Source organism: Rhinatrema bivittatum, chromosome 8 (assembly GCF_901001135.1).
Source record: "Rhinatrema bivittatum chromosome 8, aRhiBiv1.1, whole genome shotgun sequence".
Lineage (NCBI taxonomy): Eukaryota > Metazoa > Chordata > Amphibia > Gymnophiona > Rhinatrematidae > Rhinatrema > Rhinatrema bivittatum.
This window is the reverse complement of record NC_042622.1, coordinates 6,256,168-6,278,201: the sequence shown is the minus strand read 5'-3', so window position 1 is coordinate 6,278,201 and position 22,034 is coordinate 6,256,168. Positions and strand designations below refer to the sequence as shown.

Here is a 22,034-nt window from a genome sequence, read left to right as displayed (position 1 = left end):
CCCCCTCGAAGCTTTGGGCTGACTCCATCTGCTGGATTGGGGACATAACCCACTGTCTGGACTGATCCAGGTACGTACAGGGAATAACCGATTCACATCTACACGTTCAAGACCTCTCATGATTTTAAACACCTCTATCATATCCCCCCTCAGCCGTCTCTTGTCCAAGCTGAACAGCCCTAACCTCTTCAGTCTTTCCTCATTGGGGAGTTGTTCCATTCCCCTTATCATTTTGGTTGCCCTTCTCTGTACCTTCTCCATCGCAACTGTATCTTTTTTGAGATGTGGCGACCAGAATTGTACACAGTATTCAAGGTGCCGTCTCACCATGGAGCGATACAGAGGCATTATGACATTTTCCGTTTTATTCACCATTCCCTTCCTAATAATTCCTAACATTCTGTTTGCTTTTTTGACTGCCGCAGCACACTGAGCCGACGATTTTAAAGTATTATCCACTATGATGCCTAGATCTTTTTTCTGGGTGGTAGCTCCTAATATGGAACCTAACATTGTGTAACTACAGCAAGTGTTATTTTTCCCTATATGCATCACCTTGCACTTGTCCACATTAAATTTCATCTGCCATTTGGATGCCTTTGGATGCCCAATCTTCCAGTCTTGCAAGGTCCTCCTGTAATCTCCTTATAAATTGTTTTTTGAAAACTCCAGACTGCAGGTTTGCACCTCTGCCATATGCTGGAGACAGAGAAATACTGAGGGAGTGCAGGTGGCACTCTCAGTTATGTAACAGTGACTCAAAGTTTTGTTCTCTGACTCCATCTGCTGGTAGGGATGCAAAACCCACTCGTCTGGACTGACATGGGGTACGAACAGGGAAACCGCAGGCCCCCAAGTGGGTACAAGCAACTGCAACATCACTCCCCATTTTCATGGTGGCGGAGGGGGTTAGAGGAAGGCGAACTGGATAAAGACAACAACCAACATGGGCCCTGACTTTTACAGTCTGGGAAACTGATATGCAGACAAAAGGGAAAAAGCACAGGACGGCTTCTATGGCCAAGTCCCAAAGCAAAAAACGTCAAGCAGCAGAAAGCGCCTTACCCACTAAAAATGTTGCTAGCAGTAATAAGAAATTATTTCCTTACCTGCTAATTTTCGTTCCTGTAGTACCATGGATCAGTCCAGACCGTGGGTTATGTCCCCCTTCCAGCAGATGGCGTCAGAGCAAAAACTGAGAGGGCGATCCCTCATGACTGGTGCGCCCTCTGTAAACCTTCAGTATTAAGAATATCCAAGCAACAAAGAAAAACCCCTTGGATGGATCAATACAAAATGAATATCAACTAAATTGAACATCAAACTGTAAATCTGAATAGGCAAACTTGCAATGTGAACTCTCAGTCAGTCCCAAACAGATCCTGAAATGATTACACAGTCGAGCTGAAGAATTAACCCAAAGAAAAAACCCCAAAATCCTTAGGGTGGGCGTCTGGACTGAACCATGGTACTACAGGAACGAAAATTAGTAGGTAAGGAAATAATTTTCTTTTCCCTTGTACGTACCAGGATCAGTCCAGACCGTGGGATGTACCAAAGCTTCCCTTAAATAGGGTGGGCCACTGATATCCCAGCTCGAATGACCCGAGCCTCAAAAGAACCTGAGGTCATTGATTGCAGATTCAAGCTATAGTGATGCGCAAAAGTGTGCAAAGACTTCCAAGTGGCCGCTCAGCAAAATTCCTGCGGAGAGACCGCTCGGCTTTCTGCCCAGGAAGCTGCTTAAGCTCGGAGAGAATGAGCTTTAATACCATCTGGGGGCTAACGCCCCTCGCCAAAGTACGCGGTAGAGATTGCTTCCTTCATCCATTGGGCAATGGTGGTATTTGAAGCCTAGTTCTTGGGACCACTCCAGAAGACAAAAAGAAGATCTGATAAGCGGAAGTCGTTAGTAACCTCCAGATATAGAAGGAGGACTCGCTTGACATCTAGGCGCCGGAGCTCCTTGGAATCCTCAGCCTGGAATGATGGCAGTTCCACCAACTGATTCAGGAGAAAAGACGAGACCACCTTTGGAAGGAAAGACGGTACGATACCCGAGGATACTCCGGGATCCATAGAGCGGAGATAAGGCTCTCTACTTGACAAGGCCTGCAGCTCCGAGATTCTGCGAGCGGAACAGTTGGCAACCAAGGAAACTGTCTTAAGAGTCAGGTCCTTGAGGGTAGCGCTCTACAGCGGTTCAAAGGGCGGCCCGCCAAGAATACGAAAGACCAAAATCAAAAACTCCCCGAGGGGCATAAATTGCGAATCGGTGTTTCACATGCTTTACTCCCTTCAAGAACCGGACCATGTCCGGGTGTGTTGCAAGAGGAGGGCCATCCTGATGAAAAACTAGAGCACCTAAGTCTGCCACCTGAACGCGAAGAAAATTGTAGGCTAAACCCTTCTCCAGCCCTCGCTGTAGATCTGGGCTATGATCGCACACCGTGGAGAGAGACGCGAGGACTGGCAGCAAGCCTCACTTTCCAAGCTCGGACATAGGACATGGAGGTGGAAGGCTTCCTAGCCTTAAGAAGAGTGGAGATAACCGCCGCTGGATACCCTCGTCAACTCAGCCGGCACCGTTCCAAAAGCCAGGCCGCTAGATAGAAGTGATCTACCTGGTTGAAAAATATTGGTCCCTGCCGTAGGAGGTTCGACAGATGCCACAGGCGCAGTGGGCCGTCCACTGCTAGGTTGACTAAGTCTGCAAACCACAGCCGATGAGGCCACTCCGGATCCATGAGGATCACAGGCTCCTGGTGACCCTCTATTCTTCGAAGCACTCTTCCCACCAGGGGCCAAGGCGGGAACACGGAACGTAGGATGTACCTCGGCCATGGGAGAGCTAGGGCATCGACGCCTTCTGCTCCATGCTCCCTTCTGTGGCTGAAAAAGCACGGATCCTTTGCGTGGCCATCAGATCCAGATGGGGAGTCCCCCATCGCGTGACAAGTAGTGCCACTGCCTCCTGGGACAGTTCCCATTCTCTGGGATCTAAGCGCTGGCGACTTAAAAAATCCGCCTCAACATTGTCCACTCCTGAAATGTGAGACGCCGCCAGATGAGACAGATGGAGTTCCATCCACAGCATCAGCTTGTTCGTCTCCCGAGTCACATGGAGACTTCTTGTTCCTCCCTGATGATTGATGTACACCACAGTCGTGGCGTTGTCGGAGAGGATCCAGACTGCTCGGCCTTGTACTAGGGGCAGAAAACGCTGCAGCACAAGACGGACCGCTCTTGTTTCTAGACGGTGGATTGGCCAAGTTGCCTGTTCAGGTGTCCACTGACCCTGTGTCGAGTGCCGACTGCACACTGGTCCCAGCCGGTAAGGCTGGCGTCTGTTGTAACGAGTACCCATTGTGGAACCTCGAGCTCTACTCGAAGCAAATGATCCAGGTCGAGTCACCAGGTCAGGCTGCCCTTGGGTAGGGGCGGTATCGGCAGAGGAGCCTGAAATTCCTGAGATACCGGCTTCCAACGGGAGAGTAATGCTCTTTCTAAGGGACGCATGTAGGCAAAGGCCCAAGGCACAACATCTGTTGTGGAGGCCATGGAACCTAACAACTGGAGATAGTCCCTGGCTGTGGGAAGTCAGAGGTCCCGAAAATGCTGAACCTGAGCAAGGAGCGATAGGGCCTGCTCCAGACGAAGAGAGCCTGTGCCTACTTTGATGTCGAAATGAGCTCCCAGAAAGTCGAGGGACCAGGATCCCTTCCTTCCTCAGGGCCACTGCCACCACTACCATCATCTTGGTAAAGGTGCGAGGAGCGGTTGCCAGGCCGAATGGCAGGGCCGGAACTGGAAGTGCTTCCCCAAAATCTGGAAGCGAAGGAAGCGCTGATGCTCCTTCAGGATGGGAATATGAAGATAAGCCTCCGTCAAGTCCAAGGACGCCAGGAACTCTCCCCGGTGCACTGCAGCAATCCCTGAGTGCAGAGTTTCCATCCTGAAGTGTGATATATTGAGCATCCTGTTGACCATCTTGAGATCCAGGATCGGCCGGAAGGGGGCTACGAAGTAGATGGAATAATGGCAGAGTCCTTGTTCAGATCCAGGAGGCGGCCTAGCGTTTGACGTACTGCGCCCAGTTTCTTTTGTCTGCACAAAGAAAAGACAAATCTGTCTCTGTAGAATATCCAGGACGCCCTGGTCTGAGGTGATTGTGACCCACTCCTCGTAGAAGAGCGACAGGCATCCTCCTATCCGGGGAATCGAAGAGTGGGCTAGCAATGTTTCATTGCGAAGATGTAGTGGCAGTCCCTTGGGCGAGGGTGTCTTGGGCTGATCTTCATCCCTGAAAGGAATGAGACCAGGACTGTGATCTAGACGAGGGAGGCCTGTGGGCACTGGCCGCACCTGGCGGAAGCGCTGTTGTCCTCTGAAACGGTTCCGCGTGGAGCTGTACGTTCTGGATCTCCGAGGACGATCTTCAGGTAACCTAAGTACCTTATGCTCCCCGAGCGACTTAATAAGTTGCTCCATATACTCTCCAAAACAACAACTTACCCTGGAAGGGAAGGGAGCAGAGTTGAGACTAGGAGGTGCCGAGCTGAGACTACAGAAACCATAGACCTGGCCAGCACCCGGAGAAGATCATACAGCGCGTCCGCGCCATATGCTATGACGGCTTCTAGCCTTTCCGCCTGTTGGGCCTCCCCTGGAGGCAGATCCTGAGTTGCGAGTAGTTGGCTCCACCGGAGTCATGCACGCTGCATCCGGGAGCTACAAACAGTAGCCCAAACTCCCAAGGCGGATGCCTCAAACACGCTCTTCAAATACACCTCAATTCTGTGGTCCTGTAAATCAATGAGGGCTGCTCCTCCAGTCACAGGAATAGGTTTCCTAGCCGTGACTGTTGATACCGATGCACCCACCTTCGGTACCTTAAGTAGTTCCAGGGACTCTTCGGGGAGTGGATGCAGTTTGTCCATCACTCTGCCAGCCCGCAAAGAGGCTCCGGAGTCTCCCACCCCCTGGACAGCAATTGGAGGAGCATAGGATGAAAAGGGAAGTCTTCGAAGGTGGCTTGAGCCCTGGTAGGACGGGATCCCCTCTCTTCGGTGCAGTGCTGGCGGCAGAAGCCTCCTGGGGGGCCTCAATATCTAATCCAGCCAGGACATGTGGGATAAGTGGAACCATCTCATCGCTCTGGAAAAGGCGTAGAACCCGAGGAACATCCCCTTCGACTTGCGCCAAGGGTGTCAGGTCATCTAGATCAGGGTCCACTGCAGGGTCCATCGGGGGTAGAGGGGTCAGGACCGGTTGGATGGGCAACCGGCTGAACCCTAGAGGATCCCGAAGGGGCCACTGGAACGGCAGGGCCAGAAATACTGGTGCTGTACCGGGCCATGACGGTACCGATCCCCGAGGCCCCCCTGCCACGTCCAGGTGTTCCCCCAGACTGACCACTTTAGGAGGAGGGGGAGCCAAAACCGCATCCTGGTGCTGGCTGAGCCTTGCCAAATAAGCCCCATGCATCAGCAGAATAAATTCTGTGGAAAAAGGCTCCGGGGGATGGATGGCCGGAGGGGGGGGCGAAGGGTCCTCTGAGGGCGGCTCTGTGTCGGGGAGGTGCGCCGGAAAGAGAACTGGAGGGGATTGAGGTCTGTCCGGGTCTGAATCCCCAGGAGGCAGTGCTGGAGCAGCAAGTAGTGGATCCAAGATGGCCACCGTTCCCGTGTTGGACGGGAACGGGGCCGACCTCCTCAGAGCCTGGCGCGCATCTGCGCATGAACCAGACCGTTCTCTAGGGCTCGAGGTGCCCTCCCCGCCGGGGAGACACCGAGCACACAGGCCTTCCCGGGAGAGCCGCGATCTGGGCTCCCTGCAGGCGCTGCATCGCGTCAGCTGCTGCATGGAGGCAAGTAAAGAAGGGCTTGGGACGCAGACCTCCAAAAACCTTCGATAGCAGGAAAGAAATCAAAGTCCTGCGCTGCCTGACGAACTTTAACGACCCGTTCTGTTTTTGTGTTTTTCCAAGCCAGAGGGATGTCGCGTCTCTGAAGCTTAGGGGCTGCCCTGAGGAAATGACATCTCCGGGCAGCGGGTCGATATCGAGGGGGAGAGGTTGGACCACCAACTTCACCCCTAAAGGCAGCAAATGACAGCCCTGTAAAAGGAAAGTTAACAAACTTACCCCCAAAATGATACAGCAATAAATACAAAAGATGACAGGTCTGCCACTGAATGAAAGCTCTGCCTGCAGGCCTGCAACAGGACAGCCATGGAAAGTAGAGCAAAGCTACAAGGAAAAGACTTTGCCTTTCTTTTCTTTTTTTTAAATAAGATCCATCAAGTGAAAAGTGTTAACAAGAAAACAGGAGAAATAAATCAACAAAGACTATTCCCACAGAAAGAGAATGGGAGAACCGAAGGTGCAACCCGAAACTGCTGGAGTCAGAGAAATACTGGGGGTTTACAGAGGGCGCGCGCACCAGTCATGAGGGACCGGCCTCTCAGTTTTTGCTCTGACTCCACCTGCTGGAAGGGGGACATAACCCAAGATCCTGGTACATACAGGGAATTATGGGTTTGACAGTTGCTTGGTTTTAGTTGATTGTAAATATTACTACCCTTATTATAAGGCTTAGGGGTGACCTGCATGCAGCGGCAGTTACAACCATAAGAAGCTTGCTGGGCAGACTGGATGGGCCATCTGGCCTTTTTCTGCCCTCATTATCATGGAACTGGCATGAGGTTCTGGCACATTAGATGGGGCCTGCGGGAAGGAATCCAGCACACGAGCTTATAAGTGACATTTCCCAAACCTCTGTAAAATTTCCTTTGCCTTTGGGTTCCACAAACATTGGTTTCACATCTTCCAGTCTACAGGAAAATCCATGATCCTGTAGAAGAAAATGCACAGGAATTCAAGAAGAAATATTCAAAACATCTACAGGATAAACCCTCACTTAACAAAAGAAAAATCTGGGAATAATTAGTGTACAATTAGTATCCAACAAATAACTAGTTATGAATGTGACTCTTTGTTGTCAAAAATCGCTAAAATTATTATTGCTATAAACTTTATTAATCACTCAAATTACTGTAAGAAAAACATTTTTTTATAACAGAGGGAAGACCTCTTTTTGTTATAGAAACATAGAAATGACGGCAGAAGACGACCAAACGGTCCATCCAGCCTGCCCAGCAAGCTTCGCACTTTTTTTTTCTCATACTTATCTTTACTCTTGGCTCTTAGTAACCTTTTGATTCCATTTCCCTTCCACCCCCACCATTAAAGTAGAGAGCAGTGTTGGAACTGCCTCTAAGTGAAATATCTAGCTTAGGCCTAGATTTATCAAAATGCGGTAAGTACCGTATGCGATAGCAAAAGGGGCGTGGTTTATGCTAATGTAGTATTTATCGCATTTTGCGATAATTACCTATGCGAAGAGATAAGTTAGTGCACATTGCGATACCACTTCATATTCTGCAATACGTGCCAAACCTGATGTATTTCCTGCATTCAACCACTGGGGGACCCATTTTTCAATGAGAGAGTGAGAGAGAGAGAGAGAGAGAGAGACTGACTGACTGGCCATAATAGCATGTCCCATGCATAGGTATTTGTATCCCTAGGATAGGCCCACCTAGTAACTCGAGGTGGGGATTAGGTAAGAGTGTAGGGGGTTAGGGGCCGCTTTCACATTGTACATGAGACGTACGAACAGAACCGTGGTCTCTTGTGAGGATTGGCTGGCCTTCGGAGTGAGGAAACTCACTCCAAGATGAGATTTGGGCAAGGGTCTCTCAACCTAGCTTGATGGACTCTCTACCTGGGTAACATCAAGCTAGGTTGAGAGACCCTTGCCCAAATCTCATCTTGGAGTGAGTTTCCTCACTCCGAAGGCCAGCCAATCCTCACAAGAGACCACGGTTCTGTTCGTACGTCTCATGTACAATGTGAAAGCGGCCCCTAACCCCCTACACTCTTACCTAATCCCCACCTCGAGTTACTAGGTGGGCCTATCCTAGGGATACAAATACCTATGCATGGGACATGCTATTATGGCCAGTCAGTCTCTCTCTCTCTCTCTCTCTCTGGCTTTGGAGCCTTCAAATCAGACAAAATAAGCTGTACGGGACACATCGCAAATGGAGATAAACCCTTTCCGCATAGGCACGGCCGCTATCGCACCGCCTAACGCATTTCAAAAAGGTGTAGCTAAAATTCTGCGTTATGGCTGTGCGATACTCTTTGCAGGGAGCCTAGCCCAGCCCACTCTCCGCCCCTACTCCTCCCATTTTTGGAAATTGCATCGCACCATACGATACGGTGCGATCGCATGCGGTAAACACGTTTTCGCATGCGTTAAAGGCCTATCGCATGCGAAAACAGGGCTTTTCGCATGCGATAAGCCCTTAACGCATGCGAAAACGCCTTACCGCATTTTGAAAAATGAGGCCCTTAATTAGTTAGGGATAGTAAGCACCGCAATAAGCAAGCTATACCCATGCTTATTTGTTTACCCAGACTAAATAATTCAGACCTTGTTGGTTGTTGTCTGTATATATATCTACTTTTCTTCATTCCCCCTGCCGTTGAAGCAGAGAGTTATGCTGAATATGCATTGAAAGTGAAGTATCACTCTTTCTCCCCTGCCGTTGAAGCAGAGAGCTATGCTGGATATGCATTGAAAGTGAAGTACCAGGCTTATTTGGTTTGGGGTAGTAACCGCCGTAACAAGCAAGCTACTCCCTGCTTTTTTTGTGAATGCAACTCTTTTTCCACGTTTCCTCTTGCCGTTGAAGCTTGGAGCAATGTTGGAGTCGCATTAACCGTGTGTATGTTTATTGAATAAGGGTATTATCTCCAGGCAGTAGCCGTCATTCCCGCGAGCCACCCACTCTTCATTCACGTCCTCTAGACTTTATGGATCCACAGTGTTTATCCCACGCCCCTTTGAAGTCCTTCACAGATCTGGTCTTCACCACTTCTTCCGGAAGGGCATTCCAGGCATCCACCATCCTCTCCGTGAAGAAATACTTCCTGACATTGGTTCTGAGTCTTCCTCCCTGGAGCTTCAAATCATGACCCCTGGTTCTGCTGATTTTTTTCCGACAGAAAAAGTTTGTCGTTGTCTTTGGATCATTAAAACCTTTCAAGTATCTGAAAGTCTGTATCATGTCACCTCTGCTCCTCCTTTCCTCCAGGGTGTACATATTTAGATTCTTCAATCTCTCCTCATAAGTCATTCGGTGAAGACCATTCACCCTTTTGGTCGCCCTTCTCTGGACCGCCTCCATCTTGTCTCTGTCTCTTCGGAGGTACGGTCTCCAGAATTGAACACAGTACTCCAGGTGAGGCCTCACCAAGGACCTGTACAAGGGGATAATCACTTCCCTTTTCTTACTTGATATCCCTCTCTCTATGCAGCCCAGCATTCTTCTGGCTTTAGCCATTGTTTCGCCGAATTAAGATCATTAGACACTATCACCCCAAGGTCTCTCTCCTGCTCCGTGCACATCAGCCTTTCTCCCCCCATTGAATACAGTACATTCGGATTTCCACTCCCCATATGCATGACTCTGCACTTCTTGGCATTGAATCTCAGCTGCCATATCTTCGACCACTCTTCCAGCTTCCTTAAATCCCGTCTCATTCTCTCCACTCCTTCCGGTGTGTCCACTCTGTTGCAGATCTTAGTGTCATCCGCGAAAAGACAAACCTTACCTTCTATCCCGTCCGTAATGTCGCTCACAAAGATATTGAACAGGACCGGTCCCAACATGGATCCTTGCGGTACACCGCTTAAAACCGCTCTCTCTTCAGAGAGAGTTCCATTTACCATCGCACATTGTCTTCTGTCCGTCAACCAGTTTGAAATCCAGGCCACCACCTCGGCACTCATTCCTAAGCTTCTCATTTTATTCACCAGTCTCCTGTGCGGGACCGTATCAAAAGCTTTGCTGAAATCCAAGTAGATGACATCAAGTGCTCTTCCTTGATCCAATTCATTGGTTACCCAGTCAAAAACGTCTATCAGATTTGTCTGACAGGATCTTCCCCTGGTGAATCCATGCTGCCTCTGGTCCATCAGTTCTCCCGACTGTAGATAGTTCACTATTCTCTCTTTCAACAGTGACTCCATTACTTTTCCCACCACTGAAGTGAGGCTAACTGGTCTGTAGTTACCAGCCTCTTCTCTGTTCCCACTCTTGTGAAGAGGGACCACCAACGCTCTTCTCCAATCACTTGGCACCACTCCCGTTTCTAGGGATCTATTGAACAGGTCACACAGTGGACCCGCCAGCACATCTCTGAGCTCCCTCAGTATCCTGGGATGAACTTCATCAGGCCCCATGGCTTTGTCCACTTTCAGTTTCTCCAGCTCTTCCCATACATTTTCTACTGTAAATGGAGTTACATCTACTCCACTCCCCTCCAGTTTCTTGTTAACTAGCGACAGTCCTTCTCCAGGGGCCTCTTTAGTGAACACAAAACTGAAGTATTCGTTTAATATTTCTGCCATTTCTTAGTCTCTCTCCACACATTGATCCTTTCCACCTTCGCTATACCACTTTGAACTTTTCTCTTTTCACTGATGTATCTGAAAAATGTTTTGTCACCTCTCTTTACCTCCTTGGCAATCCTCTCTTCCGCTTGACTTTTTGCCATCTTGATTAATTTCTTCGTCTCCCTCAGTTCTACCAGATATTCTTCTTTGTGTTCCTCCCTTTGGGATCTTTTATATTTCTTGAACGCTGTTTTTTTAGCCTTTATTTTGTCAGCCACCTCCTTTGAGAACCAGATAGGTTTCATTTTTCTTTTGCTTTTCTTTACTTTTCTAACATATAGATTAGTTGCCTTATCTTCAATTAATTTTTCCCGGCAACCAAGAAAGAGGGTAGAGATGAAATCAGTCCGCCCTGATGCAGCGTTGAAGCGAAACGTTGGTCATGTTGGCGGCGGCCAAATAATATATGGTGTAGTGAAAGGCACGGTATTGCCGTCAGAAGAAAAAAACAATTGAAAACGAGCAAAAAGATAAGTTTCTTGCTGTTAAAAGATGTCGGGATAAAGTTCACATTATAGGACATATAAAGCAATGTTCTGTTAATTAAAGTTCAGAACGGTATAAGGTTTCCCGTCCGGAACTAAAGTAGGGCTATAAAGTAAAATGGCTGAAGACTATTTGCTGTGGTAAAAGTCCACATGAATGGAAGATATCAAAAGAAGATCATCAGCTGTGTGAAAACAGACATTAAGTGAAGATAACAAAAAGAACTTCTAATGAAAAAACTAAATTAAGGGGGCATAAAAGAGCAGTGACTGAAACAATTGGCTAACAATAAGTTTCTGAGATAATCGGATCCTTTGCCAATACTGAGGTCTTCCCTCTATTATAAAAAAACATGTTTTTCTTACAGTAATTTGATTGAGTGATTAATAAAGTTTATATTTTTAACAGTAAAACTATACATTAGAGCAATAATAATTTTAGCAATTTTTGACAGGAAAGTCACATTCATAACTAGTTATTTGTTGTAAACCCTCACTTAATACTATACTGTGTCTCCTGAGCAGTGGTCAGCGGCAGCCATGCACTCCCGGAGGAAATGATTGGGCAATTCCACCCGCACTGCTTAGGACAGGGGTCGGGAACCTTTTTGGCTGAGAGAGCCATGAACGCCACATATTTTAAAATGTAATTCCGTGAGAGCCATACAAGACCTACCAAATTAATTTACTACAACCCCCTACTCTCCTGACGCCCCCCAAAGGCCTGCCAAATTAATTTACTACAACCCCCCACCCTCCTGATGCCCCCCAAGACCTCCAAAATTAATTTGTTTCAACCCCCACCCTCCTGACCCCCCCAAGACCTGCCAAAAGTCCCTGGTGGTCCAGCGGGGGTCCGGGAGCGGTCCGGGAGCGATCTCCTGGACTTGGGCTGTCGGCTGCCAGTAGTCAAAATGGCGCCGACGGCCCTTTGCCCTCACAGAATGGATCCGTGCCTACCAACATTTAAAAAAAAACTCAAAACTTGGCTCTTCTTACAAGCCTTCCCTGATCCTTCAAACTTTCACTAGACAACTACAACTATTCAGCATTGAATTTGGAACTTCGCCCCTTCAATATTCTCATCAGTTACTAGTCTCCTAGTATTTTAATTTAATACCTTCTTAAGGTTTCTCTTTTTCCAGCTGAATTCAGCTTCCTAGTTCATGGTCCTTGTTATTATGTAACTTTCTTACTTTTCTGCTTTACCTCCACTAATTATAAAAAGTTGTTCCTTTGTTATGTTATGTTACACTGATCTACCCCTGTTCGATGTAAACCGACCTGATATGGTATTCAACCTTGAAGGTTGGTATAGAAAAATGTTAAATAAATAAATAAACTATGTCACTGAGGTCGACCAATGGCGGCGGTAGCCCCTGTGACATAGTAAGGGCAAAGGGCCGTCGGCGCCATTTTGACTACTGGCAGCCGACAGCCCAAGTCCAGGAGATCGCTCCCGGACCCCTGCTGGACCACCAGGGACTTTTGGCAGGTCTTGGGGGGGTCAGGAGGGTGGGGGTTGTAGTAAATTAATTTTGGAGGTCTTGGGGCGTCAGGAGGGTGGGGGATTTTGTTAGATTTTTACTTTTTATTAAAGATTTGTCTGCGAGCCAGATGCAGCCATCAAAAGAGCCATATCTGGCTCCCGAGCCATAGGTTCCTGACCCCTGGCTTAGGAGAACACTTCTTCCTCCACGTAGGTACAGCTGTGCAGGGAGTCCTGCATTTAAAGGGAGAAGGCAGACCGCAGGCCCCACGTGGGTACAGCTGTGCAGGGAGTCCTGCATTTACAGAGAGGAGAAGGCAGACCGCAGGCTCCCACGTGGGTACAGCTGTGCAGGGAGTCCTGCATTTACAGAGAGGAGAAGGCAGACCGCAGGCTCCCACGTGGGTACAGCTGTGCAGGGAGTCCTGCATTTACAGAGAGGAGAAGGCAGACCTCAGGCCCCCACCTGGGTACAGCTGTGCAGGGAGTCCTGCATTTACAGAGAGAAGGCAGACCTCAGGCCCCCACCTGGGTACAGCTGTGCAGGGAGTCCTGCATTTACAGAGAGGAGAAGGCAGACCTCAGGCCCCCACCTGGGTACAGCTGTGCAGGGAGTCCTGCATTTACAGAGAGGAGAAGGCAGACCTCAGGCCCCCACCTGGGTACAGCTGTGCAGGGAGTCCTGCATTTACAGAGAGAAGGCAGACAGCAGGCTCCCACGTGGGTACAGCTGTGCAGGGAGTCCTGCATTTACAGAGAGAAGGCAGACCGCAGGCCCCACATGGGTACAGCTGTGCAGGGAGTCCTGCATTTACAGAGAGGAGAAGGCAGACCGCAGGCTCACACGTGGGTTCAGCTGTGCAGGAAGCATTTAAAGAGAAGGCAGAGCACAGACTTACTCTCCAGTGTTCCAGGCTTTTATCCATCACAGGGTACGAGGGAAAGAATACAAGAAGACCATGGGGAACCACACGACAGATGTTACCTACAGGAAGAAAATCACAGAACACAAGAAATCACTGTGGCAGAGAGACAAAAGGACAAAAGTGTCTAAGATAGGAGACATGCAACATGGTAATAAGAAGAGCAAAGCACTCTGGGAAAGGAGACATGCAGCGTGGGATGAGAAGAGCAAAGGACTCTGGGAAAGGAGACGTGCAGCGTGGGATGAGAAGAGCAAAGGACTCTGGGAAAGGAGATGTGCACACAAACTTCTGTTTGTTGCCTAACTTTCTAAGGGATTTTCAGAGTTGCTTTAGGCAGGGGCATAGTACTGAGACTGTGCTGAAGGAAGTGATGCTATCCTGTAATGCCCTTTATATTGGGGTACTAAAATGTTACTTATGCTCGCTGCAACTTTTGCTAAATGCAGCAAACCCGGTTGGTGGCTCCAAGTTCCTTATGGGATCACATTACACCAATATTATACAATCTCCATTAGTTGTCTATTGAAAAAAAGAAATACATTTAAAATGATGCATCAAAGTCTACAGGTCATTTATGGAAATGGCCCGAGTTATTTGAAAAATGTGTCGTTTTTATAACAAGCACAGCAGTCTTTACGATCCAATGGTCAGCAACTTTTAAGAGTTCCAGGGTTTCCAGTGCAAGACTGCAACACATTCACAATTGTGCTTCTTCCTTTGGGGGCCCCCTCCCTTTGGAACAGTCTTCCTGGGAATTTATTTTTTTATTTATTTTAAAACATTTTTAACTCACACTCCACATTTTGCACGAGGCGGCTTACAAAATAAGCAAGTTTGCTTAGCGTAAGCGGTGTTTTCCGTAGATAGCAGGATGTCTGGGTGGTGTCCTCCGGGCGGCGCTCACGGAGCTTCTCTCAAAGAATACAGAGCTTTGCTCTGTGTGGTCTCCTCAGTTACTAACAAGGCCGATTCAGAAGGGTGCGCTCAGCCCAGCACACCATTTCGCCCCGCGTTTTTGACGTGCTATTATTACCCCTTATTACAGAAAACTGCTTTTCTGTACACCCTCCGACTTAATATCATAGCGATATTAAGTCGGAGGCCCCCCCTCCCAAAAAAATTAATCTGCCCATGGCCCATGGGTTGGAAAATGGACGCTCAACTTTGCTGGCGTCCGTTTTCCGAACTCATGGCTGTCAGTGGGTTCGACAACCGATGCCGGTAAAATTAAGCGTCGGCTGTCAGACCCGCTGACAGCCGCCGCTTTCGCTAATAAGGAGGCACTAGGGATGCGCTCCCCGGTATCACCCCCAGCGCTGCTGACCAGTAAGTGCAGGGTCCTCAACCATTAGCAGCGGCCTCGACCAGGGGGGATGGTCCCCTCAGGACCTTACAACCCACTGGGAGACTCTTGTGCTCTGTCCTTTTTTTTTTTTTAAACTTAAAGAGATAGCTCACCAAAAGTACAGTCAAGACCCTGACTAAATCCTACACTACCAACTTGTTTCAATCAGGGATCAGAAGAGACCGTCTCCACCATCTGCTGGAGACCGAGTAAGACTGAGGGACTGTGGGTGGCACCTTGGTATATATGGCAGTGATGTTTGAGAAAACTTCTCTGTCTCCATCGGCTGGAGGGGAGGCGAAACCCAGGTGTCTGGACTGATCCCGGTACGTACAGGGAAAGGCCGCGTTAATATGCAGATGATTATTTTTACTGTTTAGTTACTGTATTTTAGGAGTTATTTTTATTATTTGTGAAGAATTGTGAACAGTATATCTGATGAGGGGGCGAACTATCCATTTTGTAAATAAAATAAAAGTAATAAATGAGACTGAGGAACAAGCCTGGTATTGTGTGCAGGCCCCTAATAAAATAAAATAAAATAAAATAAAAGTAATAAATGAGACTGAGGAACAAGCCTGGTATTGTGTGCAGGCCCCTAATAAAATAAAATAAAATAAAATAAAAGTAATAAATGAGACTGAGGAACAAGCCTGGTATTGTGTGCAGGCCCCTAATAAATAAAAGTAATAAATGAGACTGAGGAACAAGCCTGGTATTGTGTGCAGGCCCCTAATAAAATAAAAGTAATAAATGAGACTGAGGAACAAGCCTGGTATTGTGTGCAGGCCCCTAATAAAATAAAAGTAATAAATGAGACTGAGGAACAAGCCTGGTATTGTGTGCAGGCCCCTAATAAAATAAAATAAAATAAAAGTAATAAATGAGACTGAGGAACAAGCCTGGTATTGTGTGCAGGCCCCTAATAAAATAAAATAAAATAAAAGTAATAAATGAGACTGAGGAACAAGCCTGGTATTGTGTGCAGGCCCCTAATAAAATAAAATAAAATAAAAGTAATAAATGAGACTGAGGAACAAGCCTGGTATTGTGTGCAGGCCCCTAATAAAATAAAATAAAATAAAAGTAATAAATGAGACTGAGGAACAAGCCTGGTATTGTGTGCAGGCCCCTAATAAAATAAAAGTAATAAATGAGACTGAGGAACAAGCCTGGTATTGTGTGCAGGCCCCTAATAAAATAAAAGTAATAAATGAGACTGAGGAACAAGCCTGGTATTGTGTGCAGGCCCCTAATAAAATAAAAGTAATAAATGAGACTGAGGAACAAGCCTGGTATTGTGTGCAGGCCCCTAATAAAATAAAAGTAATAAATGAGACTGAGGAACAAGCCTGGTATTGTGTGCAGGCCCCTAATAAAATAAAATAAAATAAAAGTAATAAATGAGCCTGAGGAACAAGCCTGGTATTGTGTGCAGGCCCCTAATAAAATAAAATAAAATAAAAGTAATAAATGAGCCTGAGGAACAAGCCTGGTATTGTGTGCAGGCCCCTAATAAAATAAAAGTAATAAATGAGCCTGAGGAACAAGCCTGGTATTGTGTGCAGGCCCCTAATAAAATAAAAGTAATAAATGAGACTGAGGAACAAGCCTGGTATTGTGTGCAGGCCCCTAATAAAATAAAAGTAATAAATGAGCCTGAGGAACAAGCCTGGTATTGTGTGCAGGCCCCTAATAAAATAAAAGTAATAAATGAGCCTGAGGAACAAGCCTGGTATTGTGTGCAGGCCCCTAATAAAATAAAAGTAATAAATGAGACTGAGGAACAAGCCTGGTATTGTGTGCAGGCCCCTAATAAAATAAAAGTAATAAATGAGACTGAGGAACAAGCCTGGTATTGTGTGCAGGCCCCTAATAAAATAAAAGTAATAAATGAGACTGAGGAACAAGCCTGGTATTGTGTGCAGGCCCCTAATAAAATAAAAGTAATAAATGAGACTGAGGAACAAGCCTGGTATTGTGTGCAGGCTCCTAATAAAATAAAATAAAATAAAAGTAATAAATGAGACTGAGGAACAAGCCTGGTATTGTGTGCAGGCTCCTAATAAAATAAAATAAAAGTAATAAATGAGACTGAGGAACAAGCCTGGTATTGTGTGCAGGCTCCTAATAAAATAAAATAAAATAAAAGTAATAAATGAGACTGAGGAACAAGCCTGGTATTGTGTGCAGGCCCCTAATAAAATAAAATAAAATAAAAGTAATAAATGAGACTGAGGAACAAGCCTGGTATTGTGTGCAGGCCCCTAATAAAATAAAAGTAATAAATGAGACTGAGGAACAAGCCTGGTATTGTGTGCAGGCCCCTAATAAAATAAAATAAAATAAAAGTAATAAATGAGACTGAGGAACAAGCCTGGTATTGTGTGCAGGCTCCTAATAAAATAAAAGTAATAAATGAGACTGAGGAACAAGCCTGGTATTGTGTGCAGGCCCCTAATAAAATAAAAGTAATAAATGAGACTGAGGAACAAGCCTGGTATTGTGTGCAGGCCCCTAATAAAATAAAAGTAATAAATGAGACTGAGGAACAAGCCTGGTATTGTGTGCAGGCCCCTAATAAAATAAAAGTAATAAATGAGACTGAGGAACAAGCCTGGTATTGTGTGCAGGCCCCTAATAAAATAAAAGTAATAAATGAGACTGAGGAACAAGTTTGGTATTGTGTGCAGGCCCCTAATAAAATAAAAGTAATAAATGAGACTGAGGAACAAGCCTGGTATTGTGTGCAGGCCCCTAATAAAATAAAAGTAATAAATGAGACTGAGGAACAAGCCTGGTATTGTGTGCAGGCTCCTAATAAAATAAAATAAAATAAAAGTAATAAATGAGACTGAGGAACAAGCCTGGTATTGTGTGCAGGCTCCTAATAAAATAAAATAAAATAAAAGTAATAAATGAGACTGAGGAACAAGCCTGGTATTGTGTGCAGGCTCCTAATAAAATAAAATAAAATAAAAGTAATAAATGAGACTGAGGAACAAGCCTGGTATTGTGTGCAGGCCCCTAATAAAATAAAATAAAATAAAAGTAATAAATGAGACTGAGGAACAAGCCTGGTATTGTGTGCAGGCCCCTAATAAAATAAAATAAAATAAAAGTAATAAATGAGACTGAGGAACAAGCCTGGTATTGTGTGCAGGCTCCTAATAAAATAAAAGTAATAAATGAGACTGAGGAACAAGCCTGGTATTGTGTGCAGGCCCCTAATATCAGGTCCTTCTGAACATTCCATGCATCCAAGGCTCTGCGCTCCCTTTCCTCTTTCCCTCCCCAGGGGATATGGGTATGGAGAAAGGGAAGAACGGGAAATGATTTGCCCAAAGTGACAGAGAACCAGAGGGAAAGAGAATGAGCTGCCATCATGTTTTAAGAGGAAGACGGGGCTCTGGAAAAGGGGCCATGCAGTCTGACAGTGCAGGCTGAGCACAGACAGAGCTAAGGTAAGGTAACCCCTCCGTTTCTTACCTATTGTCTTGCCCAGTGAGGACATGTACTCCACTGTGAACCTAGAAAACAGAGCAGACTCAGCACAACAGCTCTGGAAGCTCTCTGGTGTCCTCTCGTAAAAGAAAATTATTATTTACCTGCTAATTTTCGTTCCTGTAGTACCATGGATCAGTCCAGACAGTGGGTTATGTCCCCAATCCAGCAGATGGAGTCAGCACAAGCTTTGAGGGGGCGTATCCATATATACTACTACCCCCTCTGCAGGAGTTCAGTATCGAGTATATCAAAGCCCGAGTAGAAACCCCCGAAGGATCAAGTTTGTGAAAACAGATAATGAAAACAATTGTAACCGCAACAAGTAACTGCAAACATCCTACCAACTTGTAGGGAGCTGTGAAAAACAGCGAAAAGAAACAACTGTGAAGACACAGAACACTGCGAGCAAGAAGCAGCGCAGAGCTGAGCAGGATCAAGAACCCAAACGCGGTGGGCGTCTGGACTGATCCATGGTACTACAGGAACGAAAATTAGCAGGTAAATAATAATTTTCTTTTCCCTGTACGTACCTGGATCAGTCCAGACAGGGGGATGTACCCAAGCTTCCCTAAATCGGGTGGGGTCCTGCGAGGCCTGCTCGGAGAATCTGCTCGCCAAAGTGTCCAAAGACCGAAGAGGCGAGGTGCAGACGATAGTGCCTCGAGAACGTGTGTAACGATTTCCAGGTGGCTGCCCTACAAATTTCCTGCGAGGATACCGAGCGAACCTCCGCCCAGGAAGCCGCCTGAGAACGTGTAGAATGCGCTACGATTCCGGGTGGGGGAGTCCGACCCGCCCCAATGTAAGAAGCAGCAATGCCGGCCTTCAGCCATCTGGCAATGGTAGTCTTCGAGGCCTGAGACCCCTTCTTAGGACCGGCCCAGAGTACAAAGAGATGGTCAGAGGTTCGGAACTCATTTGTAGCCTCCAGATAGAGGCGCAGAGTGCGCTTGACATTCAAGAGACGGAGAGACTTCGGCTCTGAGGAAGAGAAGGACGGCAACTCCACCGTCTGGTTCACATGGAATGCAGAAACCACCTTCGGAAGGAAGGAGGGAACGGTGCGAAGCGAAACTCCAGAGTCGGAGAAACGGAGATAGGGCTCTCTACACAACAGAGCCTGCATCTCCGAGATGCGTCGAGCGGAACAGATGGTCACAAGAAATACAGTCTTGAGAGTGAGATCCTTTATCGTTGCGCTGCGCAGCGGCTCAAACGGTGGTCCCGACAGGGAGCAAAGCACAAGGTTAAGACTCCAGGAGGGACAAGGGTCCCGTAACGGAGGACGCATATGCTTGACACCCTTGAGAAAACGAGCAATGTCAGGATGCTGTAGAAGAGAGCCCCCATCGCTCAACAGCGAACCAAGGGCGGCCACCTGAACCCGTAGTGAATTATAGGTGAGCCCTTTTTCCACCCCCGCCTGTAGAAACTGAAGGATCTGAGGTACAGAAGCCTTAGCGGGTCTCGTGGCCTGGCTGGTACACCACAGCTCGAACACCTTCCAGACTCGAACATAGGCCGATGTCTTTCGTGCCCGCAATAGCGTGGATACTACCGCCTCCAGGTAGCCCCGACGCCGGAGGCGGCGCCTCTCAAAAGCCAGGCTGCAAGACAGAAGAATTCTGCCTGCTCGAAAAATACCGGGCCCTGATGTAGGAGCTGGGGGAGGTGCCCCAGCCTGATTGGCCTGTCGATCACCAGCTGTAGCAGGTCCTCAAACCAGGGTCGCCTGGGCCATTCTGGGGTGACGAAAACCACGGTCCCCTGATGGCTTTCTATTCTGCGGAGCATCCTGCCCACCAGGGGCCATGGTGGAAAAGAAAGATATGGCGGCCACGGGAGGACCAGGGCATCCACTCCCTCCGCGCTCTCTCCGGCGACTGAAGAAGCGTGGAGCCTTGGCGTTGAGAGCGGACGCCATCAGATCCAAGTGGGGGGCCCCCCACCGATGGACGAGAAGTTGCATTGCTTTGTCGGAGAGAGACCACTCTCCGGGTCCAGCAGTTGACGACTGAGGAAGTCCGCCTGGACGTTGTCCACACCGGCGACGTGCGAGGCCGCTAGCCGGACGAGATGACGCTCCGCCCATTGCATCAGCAGCGCCGCCTCGAGCGTGACCTGCGGGCTGCGCGTGCCTCCTTGTCGGTTGATGTAGACCACGGTGGTAGCGTTGTCCGATAGGATTCTGACTTCTCGGTTTCGAAGAAGCGGGAGGAAATGTTGCAGAGCTAGCCGGACCGCTCTGGTTTCCAGACGGTTGATTGACCACTTCGCCTCCACCGTGGACCACGTCCCCTGCGTGGCGCTTCGATCGCAGACTGCACCCCAGCCTGCTAGACTGGCATAGGTGGTCACCACCACCCAATTTGGCAGATCGAGGGACATGCCACGGGCCAGGTTCGGCGGATCCAACCACCAGCCCAGACTGTCCCTGGCATTCTGTGGGAGCGGGAGAATCATCTGATAGTCCTGCAATACTGGTTTCCAACGGGAGAAGAGCGCCCACTGTAAGGTCCTGAGGTGCGCGAAAGCCCAAGGTACAAGGTCGATGGTGGACCCCATCACTCCCAGGAGTTGCAGGTAGTCCCAAGAGGTGGGCTCTGGTAACGCAGAGAACCGTCGTGTGTGATCCCGCAAGGATTGAGCTTTGTCCTGGCGCAGAAAAACTTTGCCCAGTAGGGTGTCGAAAGTTGCCCCCAAAAAAAACCCAAGCGTTGCGAGGGCATGAGGGAGCTCTTGGAGAAGTTCACTACCCATCCCAGGGAATGTAGAAACCGTACTACTTGAGTCACCGCTGAGCGTCCATGATCGAATGACTTCGCCCGGAGGAGCCAATCGTCCAGATAAGGATGAACCAGGATGCCCTCCTTCCGGAGAGCTGCCGCCACAACTACCATGATCTTGGTGAAGGTGTGCAGCGCCGGCGCCAATCCAAACGCGAGAGCCGTGAACTGAAAATGCTGGTCCAGAATTTTGAAACGAAGGAAACTGTGGTGGTCCGGGCGGATGGGAATGTGCAGGTAGGCCTCCGTTAAGTCCAGGGAGGCGAGGAACTCCCCCCGATGCACCGCCGCAATCACTGACCGGAGCGTTTCCATGCGGAACCGAACTACTCGAAGGGATTTGTTGACTTCCTTGAGGACTAGGATAGGCCGGAAGGAACCGTCCTTCTTTGGTACGACGAAATAGATGGAATAGTGGCCCGAGCCCACCTCTCCGAAGGGCACGGGCGCAGTAGCGCCTATCTCCCGGAGTCTGTCCAGAGTCAGCTGCACCTCTCCTCTCTTGAGGTCCGAGCCACAGGGGGAAAAGATGAACCTTCCCTGCGGGGGGCGGACAAATTCCAATGCGTAGCCGTGTTTTATGGTATCCAGGACCCGCTGGTCCGAGGTGATCCGTGCCCACTCCGCTTAGAAATACGTTAGTCGGTCCCCAATCCTGGGGACAGGGGAGTGGGCGAGACTGGCATCATTGTGAAGACTTGGTATAGGGGTTCCCGGTTCCGGGAGTAGTGCGTGCGGGCCGATGCCCGCGGAAGGCGCGCAACCAGGGCTGAGACCTGGGGGCGGATGGCCGGGAGCCCGTCTGTCTGTAGCCCCTGTAGCGCCGTTGCGCTCTGGCTCTGGTCCGAGAAGAAGAAAACGCTCTGGATGGTCGAAACCTATCCTCCGGCAGCCGATGAACAGCGTTCTCCCCCAGGGACTTGATGATCTGGTCCAAATCCTCCCCGAAGAGGAACTTGCCCCTGAA

General features: G+C 48.3%; 1 protein-coding gene across 1 annotated transcript in view; it reads right to left on the bottom strand.

Annotated features, from left to right (window-relative positions):
- RTEL1 (regulator of telomere elongation helicase 1) overlaps window positions 1-22,034 on the bottom strand; it is a 267,031-nt gene that overhangs the window by 122,757 nt on the left and 122,240 nt on the right. The window contains 3 exon segments of the mRNA XM_029611145.1: window positions 6,777-6,854; window positions 13,403-13,488; window positions 18,264-18,304. Of these exon segments, the coding sequence (XP_029467005.1) occupies window positions 6,777-6,854; window positions 13,403-13,488; window positions 18,264-18,304 (205 nt within the window).